Source organism: Vitis riparia, chromosome 1 (genome assembly GCF_004353265.1).
Source record: "Vitis riparia cultivar Riparia Gloire de Montpellier isolate 1030 chromosome 1, EGFV_Vit.rip_1.0, whole genome shotgun sequence".
NCBI classification, from domain to species: domain Eukaryota; kingdom Viridiplantae; phylum Streptophyta; class Magnoliopsida; order Vitales; family Vitaceae; genus Vitis; species Vitis riparia.
In genome coordinates this window covers 19,423,854-19,450,722 of record NC_048431.1, presented here as the reverse complement: position 1 = coordinate 19,450,722, position 26,869 = coordinate 19,423,854, and the positions used below count along the sequence as shown (strand labels likewise).

The 26,869-nt window shown below is 36.6% G+C and overlaps 1 protein-coding gene across 4 annotated transcripts in view; it reads right to left on the bottom strand.

Annotated features, from left to right (window-relative positions):
- The window catches only part of LOC117925100 (pre-mRNA-processing protein 40C), a 64,092-nt gene extending 41,439 nt beyond the window's left edge, over nt 1-22,653 (bottom strand). The window contains exons 1-7 of one of the 4 annotated variants that reach the window (XM_034843963.1): nt 22,516-22,653; nt 10,365-10,684; nt 10,120-10,266; nt 8,980-9,078; nt 5,699-6,344; nt 5,450-5,613; nt 955-992 (exon numbers count right to left, since the gene is read on the bottom strand). In XM_034843963.1, the coding sequence (XP_034699854.1) occupies nt 955-992; nt 5,450-5,613; nt 5,699-6,344; nt 8,980-9,078; nt 10,120-10,266; nt 10,365-10,676 (1,406 nt within the window). In that variant the 5' untranslated portion in view covers nt 10,677-10,684; nt 22,516-22,653. The other 3 variants (XM_034843978.1, XM_034843986.1, XM_034843970.1) reach the window with 3 other exon arrangements.
- Nucleotides 22,654-26,869: the final 4,216 nt, after the last annotated feature.

Below are 26,869 nucleotides of genomic sequence, written 5' to 3'. Positions count from 1 at the left end.
TGATTAATAACACATCTAAGAGAAATAGCTAATTGCTTAGAGTCCTCCATATAAGTCAGTCTCTTGTGAAATAGCTCTCAAAGGTCGAACCAATTAAATGGCCAAGCATAGGGGCCAAACATTTTGCCCCCAAGGACTTTTACTCCACAACAGTCCAACTATTTCGATGAGATACTCCATTTAGCTATCATTTACCTCATATTACTGAAGTCCATGTTTCAATGTCAATCTCACTCCAAGAAAGGATTTGTCACCCTTGTATTCTCACATTATTAATGAAAACATATTTGTTTCTAATCACCAAAAAAATAAAATAAAAATGTAAAGGTGACATGTCCCAAATTCCAAGCAACATTTAGCAAGCTGGTCTGCTCCATGTTATACATTATTTGTGTACAAGTTACTTGCTCACAGGTGGTTCAAACTAATCATTTGGGGAGGGATGGAATTTATGAGATACAATGAAACTATAGGAGTACTGGGGCACTTATAAAAATTGTCAAAGAAAATCTTCAGGTGAGAGAGAGATATTTGCCAACTGCAGAATACAAGTGTTCTTTGCAAACCACAGAGCCATTACATTGCCACATAGAGTATATTACTAAGTTCTTTTTTTTTTCTTTTGGGAAGAAAATTGCAGAAAATAAAACCATTTATGTAACAGATTCAACAATTTTTCTTTTCCTGTTTTTTAGGGGGGCAGGGGACAAACAAATCAATTTAAAAATTGAATTTTTATGCTTTTATGCCTTTATGCTTTTAATCGCTACTTGTGGTCAATGCTCAGTAGTCATATATGGTATCTTGAATCGCACACATAAACAGATAACACCACCAGAAATTGTATAAGACATAACTCCAACATTTTTTCCACTGGGAAAAAAGATATAAAAAAAATGAAAAGAAAAAATGAGTATGCTATATGAAGAACCCAAAAAATGAACTTGGACTTACCATGAAACTGGAGTTGGCTGTACGGTAACTTTATCAGCCTGCATCCATGTAATAAAATTAAAAATAAAAATAATTAATCAATTAATTAAATGAACCACTAGCACTGATAGGACCAATATAAATTCATGCATGTGAAGGAGAGAGAGAGAGAGAGAGAGAGAGCAAGCCCAGGAAACCTGATTTTTAACCATTCCCTTGTTTTGATCTAAATTTGTACATTGTGGAAGGATGTCTTGTCCTTCTTGATCTTTTTATTAATAGAAAAGATCTATTAGGTTTCTGATAAATAAAATAAAATAAAATAAAAACTGATTTTTAACTTCCACATCTTTTGGAGGCTATAGCATAAATAATAATAAAAATAATTAAGCCGCTAAAGAGATTACAGCCAAGGAATGGTTTGCAATAACCAATTGCTTGCGGAATTTCAATATCTACACAGATTTTGACTCCACATGTGACGTGCCCTTATATGTATCAAAACACCCGGTAATTAATTATAATCATTCCCATGGACACTAGTACAATAATATAACTTCCTAATGAATCACTCTGAGACAGCTATTTTCTATGAGTTTATAGAATTGTAATTAAGGTATATTACGGAGACTGGATTTATTCCATTCTTGACATGTAACACACATGATGCTTTTTTTTTTTTCCTTTTTTCTTTTCTTGGTGGTGCTCTCTTCATTTAGTCTTACACATAACATGCATGTTCTCTTTATTATCTTTCATCCTTCTTTCTAAATGGTTCTTTGCATAATATAATTGCAATGATCATTTTTTATTGGAAAAAAATATATATTTTAAGCTCCTTAGGTACCAGCCTGCATGATGTGGTAATTATCAGTGAAAAAATAATCTTCTTCCTGCAGCAAGGATTTGCATACTAATTTTAAAGTCAAATCTAACTACAATTAACAGTGGTATAAAACCTCCAACAATAGAAACCATATGTCTAGCTTCACATTTTGCTATTGCATCTACACATGATTGCCTAAGCGAGAAGCCAAAGAGAAGAAACAGCCCAACTCTAAAGAAATATCAATAATTTGAAGCAACAACTCATCAAACTTCCAAGGTCCTCTTTCTTTCTTAGTTGCCCATGACATGACAATATCATACTCTCCTTCTAGAAAATTGAAGAGATCTAAAGTTTTTACCTGCAAAAACCCTTCCAAAAGAGCTAAAATCTATGCGTCAATGGCTAAACCTTGACCTGCAAATTTAGAGAATGTTTTTAGCACTATGCCAAAGTGATCCTGAAGCAACCCTCCAATTCTTAACTGCCCTCCATTGCCCAAAGAATATCCATTAAAATTTGGCTTTGCAAAGCCCATTAGAGTTGATAACCATTCAAAAAGTCCCTCCTTAGTCAATCTCATGGTTTTTGCAAACTAGGTTCAAATCTAGAAGAATAAGGCTCAAAGGGATATACCTCTACAAAAGCTTCATTGGTAGATGCCCATAGGAAAGAAGAGAAGTAAAACAAGTCCCAAACAACTTCTAGAGACCTCTTACTATCCTTAAAAAATCTTGCATTCCTTTCCCACCAAATAATACAAATCCAAGTGACGTTAGCAATGCGGCAAAAGAGTCCTACCTTCAGGAAGACCACCAAAACTACTAAAGTATATAATCAACATCCCCTCCACCCTTTCAAGTGAAACCCAATCAATCCCTACAAGTCAAAACAATCTACACCAGAATGCCAACACAACGAAGCAATGTAAAAAAATATGATCCATAAAACTCTCCATCCCCCCCCCCCCCCCCCCCCCCCCCCTACACATAACAAACCATTTCAAGCTAAGAGCTTTGTATGGTCTTCTCCCTTGGAAGAAGCCATTAGCATACACCTTATTTGCAACAAGCTATGCAAAGACCTTTGCTTTTGGTGGGGCTTTGGATTTTCAATGAAATTTGTAGAAATAAAAGGAATTGAATTGGAATAAGCAAAGATAGCATTAAAGAAAGAGCTAACTCAGAACAATCCTAACGATATCAAAGACCAAACTCTCACAACACGAGAAGTAGGTGACAAATGGACATTGGCTAAAGTAAATATTAGACCAGCTAGTTCCTCAATCTCTTACTCTAAGAGGTCATGATGAAGGTTGAAGTTTCAAGATATAGACAGGGAGGAGAAAACTAGTACTAAAGAAATAACAGAGTTCCTTAACTTCACTACTGTATAAATGTTTAGGAACTTCTCACTAAGAGATTTATCATCCAACCAAAGATGTTCCCAAGAGCTAACTTTTGTACCATCACCCATGGAACACAATAACATTCCAAGGGTATTTATGTGACCAACTAACAACACAATTCGCATCCCATCTGTTAGAATTTGACCCAGAGATATTCAATATGTCATTGTGCCATAAACCATCACTATCTCTAAGGAAACTCCACAACCACTTCCCTACAAGGGCTCTATTCCCGAAGGAGATCCTCCTAATGCTTAATCTCACTTCCTTCTTAGGCTTACATGCCTGGTTCCAACCCACACGATCATCTATCTTCCCTTCCCTAACCCTAACCAAATAAAATCTCTCTACAATCTCTCAATCCTAGAGGTTACTTTATTTAGAGCTTTAAACAAAGATAGAAAATGCAAGGGCAAAAGGTGAAAACATGATTGCACAAGAGTGAATTTACCACCTAGGGACAAGTAGGTTGTCTTCCAACCATCTAACCAATGTGAAATCCTCTCTACAACCAAGTTCCAAACAAACACTAGTATGAGATTCCCTCATAAAGGAAGACCTAAGTAGAAGGGCCAATTTGACCTCCTACAATCTATAAAGTAGCCAAAGCCAAGACTCAGTCAAACTAATATTAATACTTGGTAAGTTACTCTTATCCAAATTAACCTTGAGCCTAAGAATGTATTTAAAAACCAACAAGATTGGCTTAAGGTTGTACAAGTCATCCTCTCTGGCTCTTAAGAAGAATATTGTGTCATCATCAAGTTGTAAATGAATTACTCGTCTTACTTCATTCTATCAAAAAGTCCTCTAAGATCGTCCTCTTCTCTTCCCTCAACATCAATCTAGTCAAGACATCTACAACAATGGTAAAAAGAAAAGGGGAGAGGGGATTGCCTTGCCTAAAGTCCATAGATACCTAAACCCAACCTTTGCAACACCTATTTATTAGTATTACAAAAACTAACCAATGAACTGTACCCACGAATCCACGATCTCCATCTTCGCCCAAAATCTTTCCTCTCTAATGCATGATCCAAAAAGCCTTATTTACATTATTATAAGCTTTTTTAAAATCAATCTTAAAGACAACGCCTTCCTTCCCAAAACGCCTTTTTTCATCCACCACTTCATTTGCCGCCAAATCTGTATCCAATTTACCTCAACAAACACTCCCTAAGTAATATGAACAGTCTCACACAAAACCCCTCACAATCATAGAGATAGTACCTTAGTTCTAATTTTGTAGAGACTTGTCACTGAAGTAATGGGTCTAAAGTCAAATAGTCTATTGGTTTGACCCCCCTTAGGCGCTAAGGCAATGAAAGTGGCATTTGTGCACTCATTGACGACTCTACTTTCATGAAACTTAGCGAAAACCTTTACCCAATCATCTTTAATTATATCCAACAATCCTGATAAAATGCAAATGTGAAGCCATTGGGTCTGATGCCTTTTCCTTGTCCAAGTGAAAGACCACTTCGTGTATTTCCTCCTTTAAGAAGGGTCGTACCAAATTATTAGTACTCTCCTCTAAAATAGGGGAACAATCTAAGCCTTCTAATCAACACCCTAAAAGAGGAGAAAATTAATAAAGTTACAGTTTTCCCCTCTCGTTCTTATGAAACATATTTCAACAATGTGTTCCTACATAATTTCAAACTTGTAGTAAAATTTTATAATTAGTTTTCTTTTAGATTTTTTTTATTCAAAAACGTACATTTGTTTAGCCAAAAGCTTTATTTTTTTTTTTTTGTTAGTATCTCATCATCACGAATTATTATAAAGAATTCAATCCCATTATGATACTTCCATCAAATTCTATAAGTTAAATCCTCTTGTAGCTCTAATATCTTGAGATATATTTCAATTTATTTAATGTTTTCTAGACTCCATTTGTTCATCTTCATGTCATACATGGCTAACTTTATTTCATTTTAAAAAAAAATTGAAAACATAGTTCCAGATAAACAAAATATATAAGGTAAATAATCATCAAAAGCAAACTCATTTTTTAATAAAAGAAGAAAGTTGATCAAAATAGTAAATCAGAAAAAAAACGGTTGACAAAGATAAGATATTTTTTAAGAGTAGGAAAATGGTAGTTCCATTCAAAGATTAATTAAATAAATGGAGGTCTGAATTGTCTATATTCAGTTTCTTTACCATACTTGAAAGCTGCAAATACCATAATATTTTATCAGAAAATGCAATTAAAAAAAAATTCTAGCAATGCACAATATTGTGATCAGTTTGTTAAAGAATATAAAGATATTAGGTACCTCTCCCTTAAAATCAGAGGGTTTTTCATAAGTGGATTCTCCTGTTAAAGCATTATAGTAGTACACAACTCCAGTGTCAGTCTTGTGGGCAGTCCAGGCATCTACTTGTTCATTCGCAGCTGCTCCATCCTTGGTTCCAGCACCATTGACATGCTTATTGTCATCTGTTGAATCAAACATAACATTAGTGAAAGAATAAATAAACCTGACATTGTTGAGCAGTATCCCAACACAAAATCTTAAGCATACCAATTCCCGGAGGAGGTAATTCCGACAGCATCCCTGAAGTATTTGCCAGGTGATGACCTGAAACTGCAGCAGATATAGGAGTTCCACCTGCAGTTCCCACTGGAGTTACTCCAGGAGGTTGGGAATCAGGCAATGGAACAGAAGGAAGAGGCAAACCATGGGCTGGCAAAGGAAAGGGAGTGGGATAGACAGCAGGATAAGGTACAAATGGTGGCCTTGGCAAACCACCCATTTGTGGGGGCTGCAACCATGGTCCCTGAGAAGAAGCATTTGTGGCAGGCAAAGATGAATAGGAAGGATATATTTGCTGCTGAATAGCTGGGTTTGACGAAACAGGAGCAGCCGGAAAAATAGCTCTTGAAACCACAGAAGAAGAGAAATCCATGGATGCAGATGGGACAGCCAGATTGGAGGATAATGGTGTAGATGGAGCTATTCCAGGGGGGCCAGGTGTTCCAGGAGTTACAGGCATTCCAGAAGGCACAGGAAAAGATGGGTTAGAGGGCATCCATAAAGTCGTCGGGCCCATCTTGGGAGATGAAGATACAGACATTGTAGAACTTGAGCAAGGAAATGGAACAGACTGAGAGACATGAGAAGCAGAAGACATACTACCAGCTTCTTGTGCAACAGCCCCTGAGTTATCCTGCAAGCAGTGAAATCAGAAGAACAAAATGTTGGAACAATCTGGTGATCATGCAAGTTGTTATTTCACTGGCATGTAGTCACAATTAATCTTCAATATCCACAATAAATGCATTGACTGATTCATAGACCACAAAAATTAATGCCAACTCTTTCATGGACCATAACTCAAAACTCAAGCTCTATATTCAGTAGTTTGATCTGAGAGAGTTGAGAGTGGAAACATTCCCAATAGCACAACAGATACTCGTTATTATGGTATATCAATGAAGACCCATAGTAGTAGTTGGATTTGATTGGAGATTTTTTTATTTTTTTTAATCTAAAACTTCATTGATAAGGATTTGAAAGGACATGTGAAGGATGAGGAATCTTTCCCAAAAATACAAACTCTAATCAAACAAAACAAATGGATAAATTAATATCATTGTTGTTTTTGATTCAAAAGAGAAAAAAAAAAGGAGGGGGGGAATCTCTAGTTTCTTTGATATATCCTTTGGCATTAGCATTCACTATGACCACAAAAGTTGCTTAAGAGTTAAGACAAGCATCCCCTCATCCAAGACCTCAACCTAGTACTAAACTCCGTACTCTCCGATGTTTGATCCAAAAAGCCCTAGTCTACATGATCATAAATCTTTTCAAGATCAAAACCCAAAACCACTTCCTCCTCTCTTGATTGTCTTTTCCCATCCACCATTTCGTTGGCTATCAACACAACATCTAGAGTTTGCCTTCCCACTCTCTCCTCCCTACATGGGTCTAAGGATGGATGGAATGCAGGTGCATTGAGTACCTAATCAGAAGCCAATTCAACTACCATTTATATTTTTTTTTAAATGTCAAATTTTTAATCAGAAATAAACTATTCATTGATGTCAATTTAAGTACAAAAAAAGGATGAAAAAAAGTACAAAGAAAGGATGGGGCGCTCTATTGGTGTTTCCTTTTATAATATTCTCTTGCTTTATCCTTAAAAAAAAGTACAAAGAAAGGATGAAAAGTTCTCCCAAAATACAACAGATGATTAAAAAGAAGAAAAACCTAACAAGAGCAGAAAGATAACTATACTAAACAAGTATGAAACAAGAGCATAAACAAAATATGCAACAATGTACAACTCAGTGGAGTAGAAATTCTTCTACAAAATAAATCATCTATTTCACTCCGTGTTTAGCTAAACAATCAGAGCAAGAGACAGAGCAACAAAAGCTACCAGCTAGATCTAAAGATTCAATGAAGCCACATGCCATACCTCCAAGGAGCTACCACCAACTTAGATATCTATAATGTCACAACAGAATCTCCCTCCACCAAGAGGTTGGAAAGATCCAAAGTCTTGGCTTGCAAAAAGTCCCTCCTTTGCCTCAACAGTCGAACCCTCCCCAACTGATCAAGAGAGGGCTTTTAAAATTGTACCATGGTGATCCTAATCACACCTCCAATTAAAAGTTGGCCTAGGTTACCTATAGCACACCCATCATATTTTAACTTATACAAATCTAATGGAGGTGAAGTCCATGTTGAGAGCTTCTTATAACCTATCCTATCTGACTTGCAAACAAATTCCAATCAAGTTATAGAATGTCCAATGGAGTAACCTCAAAAGCTGAAGAGAAAGAAGTCCAAAATAATAAATATAAATGTATCAAATCCCAGATAGATTCTATGGTCCTCTATTTATCCTCAAAAATTCTTACATTCCTCTCCTTTCAAACTATCCATGACAATGCAAGGCAAGTCATGCGCTAAAGTACCCTTCCTCTAAGACTATCTCCAAATCCTCTAATAGAGATAAACAACATTTATGTCACACTCTTGGATGGAACCATATGCATCCCAGCAATGCCAAATAACCTAGTCTATAGGCTCAAAGTCATTGGGCAATGTAAAAACGATGATCAATTAATTCCCTACTCATCAAGCACAGAACACGATGATCCGGGGCAAACTTAGCAAGCCTCATCATCTGTCATCGGTGTTAACTTTTTTATTGGCTACCAGCCATGCAAAGACCTTAACCTTGATGGGGCCTTCCAAATGAAGTTTGTAGGAAGTCAAGGCCCAAATAGAAGGCTTAAAAAGAGTTGAAAAGAAAGACTTTACAAAGAATAAGCCAAAGGAGTTCAAGGACCAAACTCTCTTATCTGGGAAGAAAGACGATAAATACACAAAGGTAAGAGATGACATGATAAGTTCAAGCTCTTCCATTTCTAGATCAATGAGGTTTCAATAAAAATTGGCATTCCAAGCCAAAAAAGAAAAACAAGAATCAAGAATAGTGAAATAGAGGAGCATCGCACTCACAATTTTGAAAATCTTAGGGCATTGAGTGCTAAGTCATGGATCTCTCCACCATAATCTATGCTAGATGTTTTTGGGTTAAACTTCCATAAATCTCCATTAACTTTCTCAGATTTATTCCATAGTCTGAACAGGAGGCAACCTTTAAGAACTTGAGCTAAAGATTACAAAACAATATTAGCACTAACTAGTAATTAACCTAAAAAATCCTAGGGCTATTTATCATACTCAAGCCCTTAAATTATGCAGCTGATTCAGCCCCAAGCATTTAGCTCTTTATCAATAATTCCATGTTGCTGGTGTAAAGACAATAATGTTACAACCAAACTTACAGATTTCAAGGTTTGATCTTTCTGCACCAATTGAGGGTTCCCGTTAAAAGAAAAGCTTGCAGCATTTGGTGAGGGTCCTCTTGGACCAGAAGCAATAGACTGGAATTGACAAAGAAAAGATCTCAAAAAAGTAAGTAATCCAGCTAGCATGTAACCATAGAAATTAAAGAAACAATCAGTTCAATCAAATTGCTCTCACTTCATAATGCCATCAAATTCAGGGATTCAGACCTGCCATCCTCAGGAGACAATTACTGATGCCCGAGAACCAGAAGACAGGTGAGTTAAAAATAAAATACAAGAAACTAAAAAAAAAAAAAAATCCCTAGTCATCAAAAAGGAATGCACCAAAAATTCTTTAGTTAAATCTTGGCATCAGGTGCCAAGCCAAAAAGAGAATGGAAACCAGTTGTTAGGCATGTAAATCAGTTCATTTAGCATGTTCAAATCTCCCATGGAGTGACAGTCCAAAAGTCATTAATAAGGGAACAAGCCTATTTCAGTACATCTCAATCTCTTGTTGGTTGTGATGAGACATTGGCACATATCAGAATCTCTGAATGAAAAACATTTCTAATCAAAGTGACTAAGCAACAGATCAGAAACATGGAAGCCAAAAGGAGTAAAAGAAAGATAGTTTATTAAGTAAGTTTGATGATGAACCATTGAAACATTAGTGCATATTGAGCATATGATTGGGTATAACCCACCATTAGGAAGGTCCTACTGGACCTAAGCTTAACATAAGCCCATAACTAACTAAAATTCCCCAGTTCATCAGCGTAACCTGTGAGAGTAAAAAACCAGCAAAAAACTAGTTTGCGTCATGCACATGAAAAATATAACCAACATTTGTAGGTTCCACCTAGAAAGCTAAATACAAATCAACTGTGAACAACAGGTTCATAAAAATTTTCATCTTTTAAGGCTTCCAGCACTTCTAAATCACACAAAATATTGTAATATGTTAGATGGCCATAATAGTCTCCCAGGTGAACATATAACTTCAGAGATCTGGGAAGAATAGCACCAAATGGTATTCACCTTTCTCAAAGTGCCCAAAACACTAGACATGTTTTTTATTGGCAGTGACCATGATTAACCTGATATAGTCTCATTTCTCAAGAATATAACCCTTACTGTGCTAGATTGGAATGGCTGGCTACCAGGGAAACCAGCACCTTTATGTGCAATGTTGTATGAGAATGAGGGACCAGAAGATGAAGAGGGACCAGGAACTGGGGTTTGAAAGACCACTGTAGATGCTAGTGGATTTGAACTTATCACCTGCATTTGAGACAATTAATCACACAAATAAGACTCCAAGATACATATAAAATACATCCATCAGGAAAAAAAAAACAGATATATGAAGTGGTACTGACTGAACCAGATGGTAACTGCTGTGAGGTTCCAGATGCAGTGGTAACATGTGGAATACCACTGTATGAGAATGAGGGTCCTGGAGGTACATGGGGAGGTGCATTAACAAATTTTCCTTGAGCAGATTCTTGAATTGAATTACTTGCAGTACCACTTGCACCCTCTGAAGTGGATATAGTAGCAACTGAAGCAGGAGCAATGGCTCCAGTTGGAGTAGGAGGCCCCCCAGAAGGCCCTCCGGCAGGTAAACCAGTGACAGGATTCTGAGATGCTGAAGACTGCACTTCCACCGGCAACCAAGCTGGTGATGCCATAATTTGATCTGTTAAAGACCAAGTAAACATGATTTAATAAGTGATCAATTCACAAAATTTATAATACTGCATTTGGTTTAGGCCTTTAGGGATTGGGTGGAATTTGGAGCACTAATTCAAACTATCTTCAAGTCATCAGAAACCACTGTTTTTATTATATTTTCTTATCAGAAACAAAAAATGTATCAATTATATATCTTCTCCCCTTACCAAAAATCTACCCAAAAAGGAATTCTCCCCCCATCACCCACCACAAAGCGAGTGATGGTAGAGAAGACCTGGAACACCTGTGCAATGGCTTTCCAAGGGCACCAATGTGACCATCTGACTAGAATATTGGTGTCCCATCCCATAGGATGTGTCCCATAAATGCATATAACCTGATGCCAAAGGACAGAGCATACAGGCTCTGTTTATAAAAAATCCAATTGGTAATATATGATTACTATATTGTATCATAAATGATTTTATTTGTAAATAGAACTTTCCCTAGGGCACCTCTGAAGCCACTTCCATAAAAGAAGTACAAAGTCTTATGGCATGATTAGAAAAGGAATATGCACACTAGTCCAAAAAGTTGAACCTAGCTACATGGACAAAGATTCAAAATGGTTAGAATAAAGCTTACCATAGATCATATAGGTAAAAAGTTTCCTACAGAAGAAACTAAAAGCCTTGTTCCACACTTTGCCAACACATATACTAATTGCTCCAATGAGAAACCTAACAAAAGAAACATTTTAACTCCAAAAAAATATTGGTAATCTAGCACAACCATCCATCAAAAAATTCCATGGTCCTCTTCCTTTCTTAGCCACTCAGATATGACAGTAGAAGGATCTCTTTCTATTAAAATATTGGAGAGACCCAAAACTTCTGCCAACAACAAAACCTCTAAAATGGCTAAAGTCTCAACCTGAATAGCAAAAATCTGTCCTATAAGTTTAGATAAGGCTCTTACCACATTTCCAAAGTGGTTCTGAAGCAAACCCCTAATCCCTAATTGCTTAAGTTATCCAAAGAACACCCACCAAAATTAAGGTCCACAAAACCCATAAAAATTAAAAGGTGATAACCATTTAGGAAGGATCTACTTAATCAACCTCATGGTCTTGCACACTAAGTTCCAATCAAGTAAAATGAGACCTTGAGGAGTACTTTCCAAAGAATCACTAGCAGGAGCCTAAAAGGAAAAAAGAGAAGTAAAAAAGTTCCAAATTCTCCCAAGTCCTCCACATATCCTCAAAAGATCTTTGCATTCCTTTCTCATTAAATAATGTAGATCAAAGTGCAGCTTGCAATACACTAAAGAGCCTCACCTCAAGCATCAAATCTAAAAATGGTCTATACCACAATGCCAAGACTACAAGGTATTGTAAAAGACCATGATCAACTACTCCGACACATGGCACACCATTCTACACACTGTGTTTTGTAAGTCATCCTTGCTTAGAATAAATCATTGGCATTACTTTCCACAAGCCATGGAAAGGCTTTATTTCTGATAGAATTTTATATTTCCAATTGAAGCTTACAAGGATAAAAGAATCCAAGTTGGCAAAAGTAGAAATAGAATTAAAGGACCTAATCCAAAAAAAACTCTAAGGATGTCAAGGTCTAGACCTCCACATCAAGAAATTGAGAGAGCAAATACAGGGGGACTAAAACAAAGATAAGAAGGGTTGGTTCCACAATACATATGTTGATGGTTTAGAAAAACCTTTTAAGAAATATATGTTGATTGTTGTTCCTTTATTCCCAAAATTTAGCAATAGTGTTTTGGAAAAAAGTGATAAATGGAACCACAATACATATTTTAGAAAAAACAGCTAAACAAACAACAGAGAACATAAGTATACACAATCGATGTCAATTTCCCAATTCCTAGAATTGGGATACAAAATTCCTTATTGGAAAATCAAACACGCTCTATAAATTCTTAGTTTTTTTTATAGACAAAGATGAAATATATTTGTAGCCCATAACAAAAGGGCACACACAAGCATACACGTTGCATACAAAGGCACCAAACAGTCAACCAAAGTAAAGGTATAAACAAAAAACAACTACCTCACCTCACATAAAGCTCAGTTAATCAATGAAGTCCAACATGGACAGAGAACTATCACCTATGTACACTCTAACCCACTTCTGATATCCTTCCACACTCCTACCCTATATCATTCCATCACTCCTCAAGAGCACTGACCCCCTTCTTCCTCCTTGTACTTCCCCAAAATTGCCTTCTTCCAAATGGAATCACTTTCACAAGCAAGTCTCCACAATCACTTGCCAAACCAATCTCTATTGAGGATGGACAGTCTTCTAACGCCCAAGCCCCCTCTTCTCTTAAACAAATTAAAGATCAATTCACCAACTCTCAAGGGCCCCTACCCTTTCAATCTTTTCCATCCTCAAACTAACCTTCCTCAAAATGATAAATAGAGACAAGAAGCAAATTGACATGCTAGAAAGAGTGTTTTTTATCAAAGTCAACATTCCTACCTTAGATAGATACCGTCTTTTCCACACAATAAACCATTTTTGAAATCCCTCCTCTCCCAAATCCCAAACCCAAGTTGATTTGAAAGAGGCTCCAAGCTAAAGGCTAAGACATCTTGTAGAAAGAGTTCCCAAGCTATAACCCAAAACCCTAGCCAGCGTTTCCACATTACCACCTTTCTAATAAGACCCAACCCACTTTTTTCCAAATTGATCTTTAGATATGAGATTGTCTCAAACAACATGAATACTCAAGTATTCCATATTCTTCTCTGAGGCATTGCAGAAAATTATGGTATCATCAATAAATAACAAATGAGACAACACCACTCCCTCTTCTCCTCTTCCATTAACTAAGAAGCTTGATATTAAACCCTCTTCCTTTGCGCTAATTAAGATAGAAGAGAGGGCCTCCATGGCTAAAATAAAGAGATATAGGGATAGACATCACCCTGCCTTAATCAAGGATAGACATCACCCTACCTTAATCCTCTATAACTCTGAAAGAAGCCCAACAAGGTTCCATTTATAAAAACAAAGAACTGAGCCATGGAGATATAGCACTTAATCCAACATATCCACTTGGGACCAACTCCCATTTTATCCAAAACTACTAATAAGAAGTCTCAGTTAGCATCATCAAAAGCTTTTTCAAAATCTGACTTACATATGACCCCCTTTTTGACACATTTCATCCTAAAGTCAATGGTTTCATTTGCAATAAGAACCACGCCCAAGATTTGCCTACCCACCACAAGCATATGTTGGAAAGCCAAGACCACTTTTTCCCACGACGTTTTTGAGTTTGTGAACTAGGACTTTGAATAAATGCTTGTATAGTCTCCCCACCAAATTAATTCGCCCAAATCTTTTTAGTGTTCAGCACCCTTTTTTTAGGACTAATACTATTAAGGTGGCGTTTAGACTTCTCTCAATGAACCCAACTTGAAAAACTTTATAAAATAGCTCACCACTTCTCTTTTCACAAAATCCAAATCGAATTGTCAAAAGGCCATAGAAAAGCCACCTATCCATGATGCTTTGTCCCTACACAAACTAGAGGGAACTGAAAGGACCTCCTCCTCAAGGATAGGAGCCTCCAGTCACCCTAAATCTTCACTACCCAAATGTTCAAAAAAACATTCCACTAATGCTCAATCTCTAATATCCCAACTTAGAAAGAATAACCACTCCCTCCTTCATGACTACATCCTTGAACAACATAACTCTAGTCACTTTGACTTTATCCACATAATTCATTCTTCTGCAAGCATAGGCCATTTTGTGCAAAAACTTTGTATTTTTTTTTTTTTTTTTTTGATAGGAAACAACAAAGGAATATATTAACAAAAAAAGGAAGTACAAGAGAAGGATGAGAAATCCTCCCACCAAAGAAAACTAAACTACAAGAATACGAAAACAAGAAAATACAATGTGATAACGAACAAACTTTCTAGACTAGACCAACCCAAAGGAATTACACGCCGCTAGCCAATCAAGTTGTAACACAATAAGGGGAGTCCTCTTAAAAACCTTGGAACAAAAAGTACAAAGAGAAACAAGGAAATGAATAGAATTCCAAAGATTCTCTGAATTCCTTGCTTCATCCTCAAAAATCCTCACATTTCCTTCCAGCCACACAATCCAAATTAAAGCTATGCACGCAGCTTGCCACAATTCTATCCCTCTCTTGGATAAACCAAAGCCATTGTAATTGATGAACAACATGTCGAAAATGCTTGGCTAACTGAAATAATCTGTGCCATAACCCCATCATGAAAGAACAATGTAGGAAAAGATGATCAACTGATTCTCCATACCTCATGCACAACTTACAAATATCAAGACTAAGAGCTTTATAGGGTCTTCTCAATTGTAGCAAGTCATTAGTATTTACCTTCTTGTGTGCCACCAACCAGACAAAGGACTTGACCTTGAAAGGGACTTGGGATTTCCAAACAAACATAGTAGGGAAAACTGGAGGAGAACTAGAACATTGGGATAAGGCAAGAAAGAACGATTTGACTGTAAAAAGCCCTAAAGAAGATAAAGACCAAGATCTCGCATCTGGAACCGAAAATGACAAATGCAGACAATCAAGTGACCGCATGAGGCTTTCTAAATCTTCTATCTCAGGATCGGTTAGGTTGCGGCGAAAATTAAAGTTCCATGAAAAGGGACGAGTAGATCCGAGAATTGAAGAAATATGAATATTTTTATCTGTGACTACTCTAAATAGTCTTGGATATTGGGAACCCAAAGGTTGATCCCCTCACCACAAGTCTTCCCAAAACCGAATTCTTTCCCCATCTCCTACTACAAACCAAGTAAACTTAGAAAACTCCTGAAAGACTTATGCAATAGCCTTCCAAGGACAACGATGTGACCATCTGACTATAGTGTTGGCATCCCATCCATTAGAGTGTAATCTGTAAATGCTTAAAATAACCTTATGTCATAGAGCTGAACCCTCCCTAGGGTACCTCCATAACCATTTCCCTAAGAGTGCGACATTCCTTAGAGCTATCTTCCCAAATCCCAAACCCCCTTTTGCCTTCGGCTTACACACTACATCCCAACAAATAAGATGATCTCTTTTACCTTCCCCAACCCCTAACCATAAAAAATCCCTCTGTAATCTCTCAATTTTTGCAGTCACTGAAGCGGGTATCTTAAACAAGGAAAGGAAGTAGCAAGGCATGTGGGTGAGGCAAGATTGGATAAGAGTTATCCTACCTCCAAAAGATAAAAAAGCCTTTTGCCACCCATCTAATCTTCTCGAGATCCTCTCAATCACTGGATCCCAAAAGCCACAAATCTTGGGATTCCCTCCCAAAGGAAGACCCAAGTAGGGTATAGGCCACCCAAAAACCTTGCAATCAAGCAATTCGGCCAACCTAGAAAGATGATTCTGTTTAAGATTGATGCCATAAATATTACTCTTGTCAAAGTTAACCTTAAGCCCAGAAATATGCCCAAACACCAGCAATAAACTCTTGAGAGTCTGCAAATCTTCCTCCCAAGTGTTAGAAAAGAAAATGGTATCATCTGCAAATTGCAAATAGGACACCCTTATACTGTTCCTACCCACCCTGAAACCCTCCAACGAATTTCTTTCCTCTGCTCTCAATAACATCCTGCTCAGTACATTTGCGACTAAAGTAAACAAAAAAGGGGATAAAGGGTCGCCTTGTCTTAAGCCTTTAGATGCCTTGACCCACCCTTTAGTGTTTCCATTCACTAAGACTGCAAAAGATACCGTGGACAAACAGCCTCTCATCCATTTCCTCCATCTAGGACTAAACCCCTTCTTCTCCAACACATGATCCACAAAATCCCAGCACACATGGTCGTAAGCCTTTTCAAAGTCGATTTTGAATACGACTCCTTCCTCACCTGAACGTCTTTTCTCATCTACTATCTCATTGGCTATGATAACTGCATCCAATATTTGTCTCCCTTGAACAAAAGTGCCTTGAGTAGAATGAATAGTTTCGTGTAGTACCCCTCTTAGACGCCCTAATAATACTTTGGCTATTATCTTGTAAAGACTAGTGATCAAGCTAATAGGTCTAAAGTCTGATATTTTATTTGTCATACTTTTTTTGGACAACAGAACTATGAAGGAGGCATTAGTGCTTTGATTGATAATCCCGCTACTATGGAACTCTGCAAACACTCTCACTAAATCCTCCTTGATCACATCCCAATAATCTTGAAACACTGCAATGGTAAAGCCATCAGGACCCGGCGCCTTATCCCTATCCAACTGAAAAATAGCCTTATAAATCTCTTCTTCAATAAAAGGGGAGTCCAACCTAGACGCACTCTCTTCAGATATGGGGGATCAATCTAAGCTTTCAACTCTCCAGTAGGACTCGAGTAGAGCTTTTCAAAGTAAAGTAAAATCTCCTCTGTGATGCTCTCTGAATTATTCAACACTAATCCTCTTTCATTCTCCAACGCCTTGATAAATTTCCTATTTCGCCTGCCATTAGCCACTTTATGAAAAAACCTTGAGTTACAATCCCCTTCCTTAACCCATTTCACCCTAACTTTTTGTCTCCAATGAATTTCTTCTCTCAAAATTAATTCCTCTAGCTCCCCTTTTCTTAAAGCTCTTTGAACTAAAAGTTCAGAAGTGAGACCCCCTCCTTGCTCAATGGCATCAAGGTTAGCTATTTCATTCAGGATGCTTTTTTTTTCTTTTGTCTAGCACTCCAAAAGAAACCTTATTCCACTCTTTCAAATTGGCCTTAACAAATTGTAATTTCCTCATGAACTTGTGACCTTCCCACCCAGTTCCTTGAAAACCACTCCACCAACTTTTAAAGCACTCTTTGAAATTAGGATGTTGCAACCACATATTCTCAAACCTAAAAGGTGTTGGGCCCCACTTGAACGGGTTCGTTTCCAAAACTATCGGCCAATGATCCGAAGTCCTTCTAGGAAGAACTTCTTGAAGGCTTTGAGGAAAGGATTGCTCTCACTCATTTGAGTAAAGAAATCGGTTCAATCTTTTACATACGGGAGACTCTTGCAAGTTTGACCAAGTGAATGGTGTGTTCCGTAAAGGTGGATCAAGCAATTCACATTCTCTAATAAAATCGTCAAAGTCCTTCATGCTTGAAGTTAGACTAGATCCTCCCAATTTTTCTGAACTTCTCCTTATGACATTAAAATCACCGCCCACACACCATAACGGAAAAGATAGACCAAAAATGTCTAACAACTCCACCCAAAAATCCTTCTTAAGTAACTGCGGACAGCCAAAGAGATCTGCATCCATCCAAAGCAAACTTGACTGAGACCGAAAAGGATCCTATTACCACCTCCTCACTGTGCAGTTTATTAGAATCCCAAATGATCAAAACCCCACCTAAAGCCCCACACGCCGGAAAAGCAGCCCAATCCTTATTTTTTACCATCCAAATACCACCCACAAACCTTCTGTCACACTCCATCTTTTTTGTTTCCTGTATCATCACTACATCCAGATTCTCTAGCCTCAAAAAATCTTTAACCACCCTTCGTTTTTTCCTTGATCCCAAACCTCTGGTATTCCAACTAATTATTTTCATGGAAAAACAGCACAAACCCTAAACCCCAAACCGGTTCCACCAAGTCTCACAAACCTGTAGAGCATCTGCTCTTCCTCCTAGAATATACCTTAATATCCAGAGTTTAAAACCTCACACACTTTAGCCATTTTCCTGGGAGACAGACCTTCAATTTGGAACTCGCCCGATGGGGAGACAGACCACAGCATCACCCTGGCTAACTGTAACCAGGTTGGAAACCTCACTAGGCACATTGGGTTTGAACTTAATGGGGTTGAGACTCTCGGGCAACTGGTTTGAACAAGCAGACTAGGACTCCACCACAAGCAGGTTTGGAATGCCAACACCATTTTGACATAAAGTACCAACATCGTCATTTTTTGAAAAAAAAATCGAAAATTACTTGATTTCCATGTGAAATGGAGATTGAATGACTAAACTAGGGAAAACGGGAGTAGAAGGGCTCAGAAATGGAAGTGCCATCTCAGAAGAAGTGGGAAAAGAAGACATGGATGATTGAGAAGGTGAGAACGAGTTTATCTCCAAGTTTTCCGCTACCAAAATTCCACAATTCCCCAAAAAGTTGAGCCCTTTACCTCTGATTTCAGAATTAGAAGGCAAAAACGTGACTGAAGAACCATGAAGATCAAACCCCACTCGGTCCAAAAATCCTTCCCTGTCTTCTTCATGAAAGGGTTTGCGTGCAACATCTCTGCCTTTAGACGACAAAGCCCCTTCCCCCGAACACCGCTCTCAATTCCTTGGCAATCGGCGCATGAGGATAGGACTCACACTGAATCCTCGTTCCCACTAAGCTCCCGCCCTGAAAGCCTCCTCCATTGGAAGCTCTTCACTATTCGACGAAGGCTTCCCTAGCGAAAGAGGCTCACTACTGCTTCGAGAACCATGTCGGCAAACGGAACTTGGAGGAAATAGGGTAGTCCACAACTTCTTTGGACCGAACTTCACTTCCTTCTTTGCGGATCCTCTCGTCTAAACACCAGGATCAGCTAAAACTCCTTTCCCCTTTCCCCCTGTAGAGACTCCTTCACTTTGTAACGATCCCTGCTAACCAGCGGGCTTCTTTTCTCCTGTTCCTAGGCCTATCCTCAACGGGCCTTCTAACAAACAACCTGTTTTTGCTAGTGAGCTGAATTTGGAGGGAGACTAGGCCTCTCTCTCAAAGGCTCGACCATTCTCGACTGAGATGGCCTCGTCCTCATCGGCTGAAGCTTCGCCTGCCATCTCTGTCCCAACAGGCCCAAAGTTCCGTTTTTTTTAACTCAAACTGAACTAGTTGTTCCCCATACTTTGACCACTCTTACCACGTGTCTCCACTAGAAGAACTTCAACCGAACTCCTTTCTACTTCCTTTTTCTTTCTGCCAACTTCCCAACGCGAAAACCACCTCCAACAGTTGATCTATCTCTCTCATCCCGCCTTCCACCACCTGTCCCCGAGTGAGATTCAAAGCCTTCCCGAGTCGACTCACCCATTACTCTGCCTCTCCTGACCTCTTCACCTCTAACCACTGCAACAGAAATAGAAAACACTCAATCCCCGTCTATCACCTCAATCAACGTTGGAAGAATTGAACGATCCTTCATTGCAATTCTTACCCTCACCTTGCTAAGATCAAACAATTTTAACGTTCGCCAATCAATTTCAATCACCGTCCCCCACTGCTCCACTATTTTCTTCAGATGTACCTCAGACCAGAGATGAAATGGCAAACCCTGTAGCTCAATCCAACCTCCTCTGAACTTCCCCTCAACTATCGAATTTTCCTTTGGCGACCACCTTCTCAACTGAACTGAATTCCCTCCCTCAATCTTAATAAACCTTAAATGTTGAAGAAAGAGAGCTTCCTCTATCATTTCTACAAAAAAAAACACCTTTTCCGCCTGAGAAGGGCACGATCGTAGCCACTCCTTTCTTCCCTAAGCTTCTCGCCACAGCTCGGCCAACCTCAACCCATTTACCACAATCTGCACTGCAATCACACACCACGGCACACGCCCACCTCCCAACAGGAACAAGTCCACCTCTCCTTAGTCCTTCATCTCTGACTACGTTCGCAAAAGACCTATACAGAGGACCCACGTGATTGTGGTTAAACCTTTCCACATTGTATTGTCTTCCTTTTTCATATGCATTCAATGGGGGGACCACCGACAATGAAAACAGATCACTTTTTAGATTCTCCCAACCTTTGCCCTTCTTACCCTCAGGAATAACCAAAAGTTGGTTTTCTGTTGATAGAGAACTCTGAAATCCTTATGAACCTTCCGTGGTTGTTGAAGCATATTTCTATCAAATGGACGCAGGATTTTCCCCTGTACTTTCTGTTGAACCCCAAGTGACTCTTCAATTCGATGGCTTTCGTCAAAAGAGTTCGATCAACCACCCGACTTCTTCCTTTTCAAATCCTAAGGCATAAACAGAGCATTTGCTATGCTTTGTAATCGAGCACCAAATTCCTCCATGCTCGCCTTCCCACTTAACCAAGAAGGTCTTCCTCTCCACAGAGACCTTCAAGGTCTTCCTCTCCATGGTTTTTTTTAAATTTACTTTAACTTGGTATTGGTGTTGTAGTTTACTACAGGTCTTGTCTTCTGCAAAAACTTTGTATTCTCTCTCCCTCTTTAAGTCATAATTTTTTTTTTTTTTATAACGGAAGAACCTTCTATGGCCAAGTCCTTAGGACTTTCCATAGGGACCCAAACCTTAAGGTGCTAACCGCCCCGCAATAACCAATACAAGGTAAATTTAGGGTATCATCAAGGTATCATCATAATTCCCTTGACTTTTGTCTTACAAAACTTCTTCCATTGCTGCCCACTTGCAATACTCCTCCTTTGTCATCCTTCTAGCCTCATTCTCTTCTATAGAAGAATGTTTCCCTTTCCTTTGCATCACAAAAACCAATCTGATTCAAAGCTACAACTTTAACGGTAGCAACATTCCCAAAAGCCTCTCCAAGCTTGGGCGAGGTTATGTAAGCCAAGTAGTGGCTTGGGCGAGGCAGGTTCTTGTTCCTTGTTTTTGTTCTCTAGCTTTGTAGGGCTTCGTTATGTCAGTTTGGGAGCCCTCTGCTTTGTTTTTTATTTGTATCTTAGGCCGATGTCTTTGGCCTGGGTAGCGGTTTGTTGTTTTCTCTTTTCGCTTGCTTTTTGCGCTCTTTATATATTCTATGTGTACTTGGCATGCCTTTTCTTTGCACTTTTAATATATTTGCTTATTTACCTATCAAAAGGGAAAAAAAAAACATTCCCAAAATCCTCTCCATTCCAAACTTTAAGATTGAGCTTCTAAGCCTGTAGCTTGGTTGCCTAGACGTGGCTAAACAAACCCTCAATAAAGTAGCTCACCCACTCATTTTTCATCACATCCTTGCACCCTTCCTCTTTCAGCCACATGCTTCCAAACCTAAAGGGCAATTTTGCCCCTCCTCATCCTTTCTCCATCTAACAACATGGGAGTATGATCAAAAACCAGTCTTGGCAAAGCACATTGGATCCCCACTGAAATGATTCTCCCACTCTTCTAATACCAGGAAGCAATCCAACTAGATCAAGACAGAGTATTCAAACCACCACTTCAAGTAAAAGGACTGCCTCCCTGAGGGAGGTCCCTCAAGTGAAGCTCCCCAATGAAATCTGAAATATGCCTCGCCACTCAATTCCTTGGGCAGTTTCTCCTTTCCCCCCAGAAAGGGACTACGTTAAAATCCCCTCCAATACACAACAGTTTATGATTCCCAGTATGCACAGAAGTATTTAAAATACACAACAGAATACGCCAAATGGGCTGTTTTAGACTCTTTTCTGTGACCAATAGACCTTGCAGACGTAATAATCTTACGTTTACGACACATACTCCAGAATTATAAAACTTAAAAAAAAAAAAACGAAAACAAAAATAAAAGGACAGGACCCAGCAGATCACACTCAATTAGAATTACCAAACTTCTAAATTCTAGTGCATAAACAAGCAGTCAATCAAACCCAGATTAAAAAACCTAAACCCTATTTGAATCGAACTCCCAGAACGATGTGTTTTCAATTTCTTCTTTCGTTTCTCCCTTGATTGACGATCAAAATATCATATTCAGTAGGAAGAGTAATAGGCTACTTGTTGTTTATTGTTTGGATAAAGGCAATTAAACCATACAGTTATGGAAACCGCAATTCAAAAAGAAAACAAAATGTAGAAATCAAGAAGATAAAAAAGAAAAAGAAAAAAAAATGAAGACGAAGAAGAAGGGGAAGAAGTACCAGTTCTCCTGGACAATGAAGCAGTCCGTTTTCGTGAAATGTGAACCCTGGATCCTTGAGATGAAGAGACTCGGAGAAAGAAAGAGGGAGAAAGCAAGGTTAGGTCCGTGAGGATGGTTAGGGTTTCCTACGTTTCTGAGAGTAGAGATGAAGAAGGACTATTGTGGAAAAGACTGAAAAGACCCCAGGAAGTATGCGTGGGATGATGGACATTTTTGTCTTTCTGAAAAACGGATTTTAAATTCACCCCGAATTTTTTCTATTCTACCCATTTTCTACCATCATCCCATCAAAACCATTAAAAGGCTAAATTCACCAATTCAAAAATAGTTTCTATTTTCCATAAATTCCTTCATCTCATTTTTCTCCATTATTTTCTTACTATCCTCTAATCTATTTGATTTGTACAATTATATGGTATAATAGATTGACAATGATGTTCATAAAGCGTATACAACGATTTTTACATAATAAATAATAATGTAAAAACAAAGAAAAAAACATGTTAGTCTCAACTACTCATGCAATTTTGATAAACCAAAGACTACAATGTCTTTTTTACCGTAAGGTCATTCTACCAATGGTGGTTTGTAACATATATGCAACTTTATAAACATGCTTTTAGACAAATTTAATCCACTCATTAATTGACTCGAGTCTATAATTAGACACTAACATAATAATATGTCAAATTATAAATTAATTAAAAGGTAAATCTACTTTACCCCTCAATCTTTTATTAGCATAATCTGTAAGTCAATGATTGAAGAAATAATCTTGAGAAATTGATAACACTACCTCATGGAGAGTTTGCATATAGTTAATAGTAGGCCAAGAACTCGAATTTTATCTCATATATTTACATAAGATATTGGAATGTAATTGACTCTTTAGTATAGTGATTGAGTCAACTCCATAATTGGATTTTGAAGGAGCTAGTATTTTCCTATGAGTTCCAATGGTCCTCACTTGATCTCTTAATTCATTGCGGTACATTTTGTTGAGGGATTTTAGGTTATAGTTCATATGTGTAAGTGCATTTTGATATAAATGCAAGGTTGCACTAGATCTTATGGTTAGCCTTTCTAGATTGGGTTAATTAATTAATTAGAGTCTAATATGGTTAATTAATCAATCAAGATCCAAGTAGGCTAGATTAGGTGACCTAAACTCATGTTGGGTTGAGGTCACTTAAGCCCATAAGGAAACCTATATAAACAAACCCCTTTTAGGGGTTTAAGGGTTCACTTTTGAATATTGTCTTCTTAAGAGAGAGAAAGAAAGAACTCTGTCTACCCTTAAGAGCAAGAGAGAATGTCACTTTTCTCTTATGCCAAGATCAATGAATAGAGATATTGAGTGAAAAATCATTGGATAGATGAGATCTACGACAACTATAATAGATTTGACGTCTTCTTTGGATTGGGTTCAATTTAGGAACATCCAAATTGGGAGTATTGTTCTTCTAATTTCTAGATCTAGTTTCTTTAATGGTTTTTGTTGCTATTATTTTCCACTTTAATAGATCTTGAGATGCCTAAGATTAGATTGCATGCATCCTATATGACCAGGGTTTTGAATGAAGTAATCCAATGTTTCCAACACCTTTACTTGCTTCCAACTTGCCTACCTTTGTTTCATCATGTATATTTGGACACCCTCATATGCAAATATGTGGCAAACTAAGTTTACAATCTTTCGACATCTCCCTAGGAGTCAAAGGTATCAACTTGAGAGCATGGATGAAAATGTTGAGAAATATCGTTGATATTTAGTGTATCGAGCCTCATCGAAGCAAACAATAGTGGGATATATCATATGATAGATTTATCGAGAAAATTTTTAAATTATAGATCATTTATTGAAAATTGTTGGTTCGTATCCCAATTTTATCAAGATTTTTAGCGATATTATCGCTTTATTTGAAGCAAAAAATGGTGGGATGCATCGAATGATAGATTTATTAGGAAATTTTTGGAATTATCAATGATTTATCATATATTATTGGTTCTTATCCCAATTTTATTGAGATTTTTGATGATATTATTGCTTTGTTTAACCAATTAACATGGGTCAACCATCTAAGTTTCGGTCAAATCATAAAATAAAGAAGGACGACTAATCGTAGTAATCAAACATGTGTTTCATCTAAGACCCTAGGAGATACTAATCAATTAGGTATTATGGTCTTATGAGATACATATGAACATAACTATATATATTTTATACTTACACTTTAAGCTTTAATCAAATTAATTCTAATAAATATAAATATATAAATATGATGATAATTTTTGTTACATTTTGTTCTTTATATCTTTTGTACATGAATTAAATATGAAAAAAATATATAAATATATTCTAAAAAATAATACATATATCATCATTTTTTATATTATTGAGTACAGTTAAATTAAATAGACCATTATTTTAGTATTAATGCGTTTTCAAGTTGACATATTAATATATCATTGTCAACCATTACAAATTTTATCATACATATATCATTTTTTCAATAAAACAACTTTTATATGTGTATTATTACTTTGTTGATTATTTTTTGGTGTTTCCTTGATATTTTTATAAGTTTTAATTAATTTTTATCATATTGATATTTTTTGTAAAAAAATTCGTTGATATTTTTCTACATATATATATATATATATATATATATATATATATATATATATATATATATATATATATATATATATAAATGATATTTTCATCTTTACTTGGAAGGTACTAGGTGAAGTTCATAAGATATAGCACCCAAGGCATACTCCTAAAAGGATGTGGGAATTGATGAGAAACTCATCATCGATTTCACCATGTCCATCAAAGTTTTGATTTCTTCTTTTGACTACTCTATTTTGCAAGGAGTCCCAAGTGAATTCGTTTAGGATATAATCCTATGCTACCTTTAGCATGAAAGGTCTTGGTAGGCTAATTTTATTTTGGGAAAATTACAATAAAATGTACTAGTAATCTTCTATCTTAGTTGCATTACATTGAAAATTTTTTGAAGAAGAAAAATCATATTGATTCCAAGCATATATTTACTCCTTTTGATTCTAGTATCCATTTATTTTTAGTTGAGAGAGAAAATACTAAGATTGATTGAAAAAAAATTAGCTAGCATGATTGATAACTTGCATTATTTAACTAATCCTATTATGCTAGATATTGTGTATGCAGTAAGGATACTTAGTATATTTACAAGAAAGCCAAGAAGAGAATGTTGACATATTATTAATCAAGTAATAAAATAGTTACTTGAAATAAAATATTATGACTTATTTTATAAAAAACATCTTGTTGTGATTGAAAACTTTAGTGACGCTAGTTAGAATACTTTTCAAGTGGTTCTTTATCCACAAGTGAAAATATTTTTACACTAGGTGGTTGTGCTATTTTTTTTGGAATTTTAAAAATAGAGTTTAAAGCCAAAATAATACTTTGGAAGAAAAAAATAATGGGAATAGTGCCCCTCCCAAAATATTTACCATTCTAGTCTTTCTAATCATGTAATCATCCACGTGGCTTTTTTTTTTTTTTAATGTAAAAAACCACAGTTGGTGATTGTGGTTTTAAAATATTTCTAATAACCATAAAACCATAGTTAGTGACTGTGGTTTTAAAAATATCCTTAAAATCACAATCCATAATTGTGGTTTTACAATTTTCTTTATAACCATAGTTAGTATTGTGATTTTAAAATTATTTTTAAAATTTTGTTTAAAACCACATATTATAACTGTGGTTTAAAAAATATCCTTAAAACAATAGTTTGTGATTATGATTTTATAGTTTTCTTTAGTACCATAGTTAGTGTTGTGATTTTAAAATTATTTTTAAAGTTTTCTTTAAAATCATAGTTAGTAACTATGGTTTTAAAAATATTTTAAAATTTTTCTTTAAAATCACAATTAGCAACTGTGGTTTCAAAAATATCCTTAAAGTCATAGTCATAGATTGTAGTTTTACAATTTTCTTTAGAACCATAGTTAGTATTGTGATTTTAAAATTTTCTTTAAAACCACAGTTATTAACTGTGGATTTTAAAATTATCCTCAACAAAATTTTTCTTTAGAACCACAATGATTGTGGTTTTAAAAATTATTCTTTTTAAAATTATATTCTTCTTTTTTTCAAAATTTCCTTGAAATTTTGAGAAAATGATTTCACCTACATGTACTCCCATAAAATTTTATATAGTTATGGTAAATAAAATATTTATTTGTTTTATGAATTTTATCACATATGAATGAAAGAAAATTATTTTTCATATTATTTTATTGTTTATATTATTTTAAAATTTTAAATTTTCACATGAAAATTATAGTCAGTGATT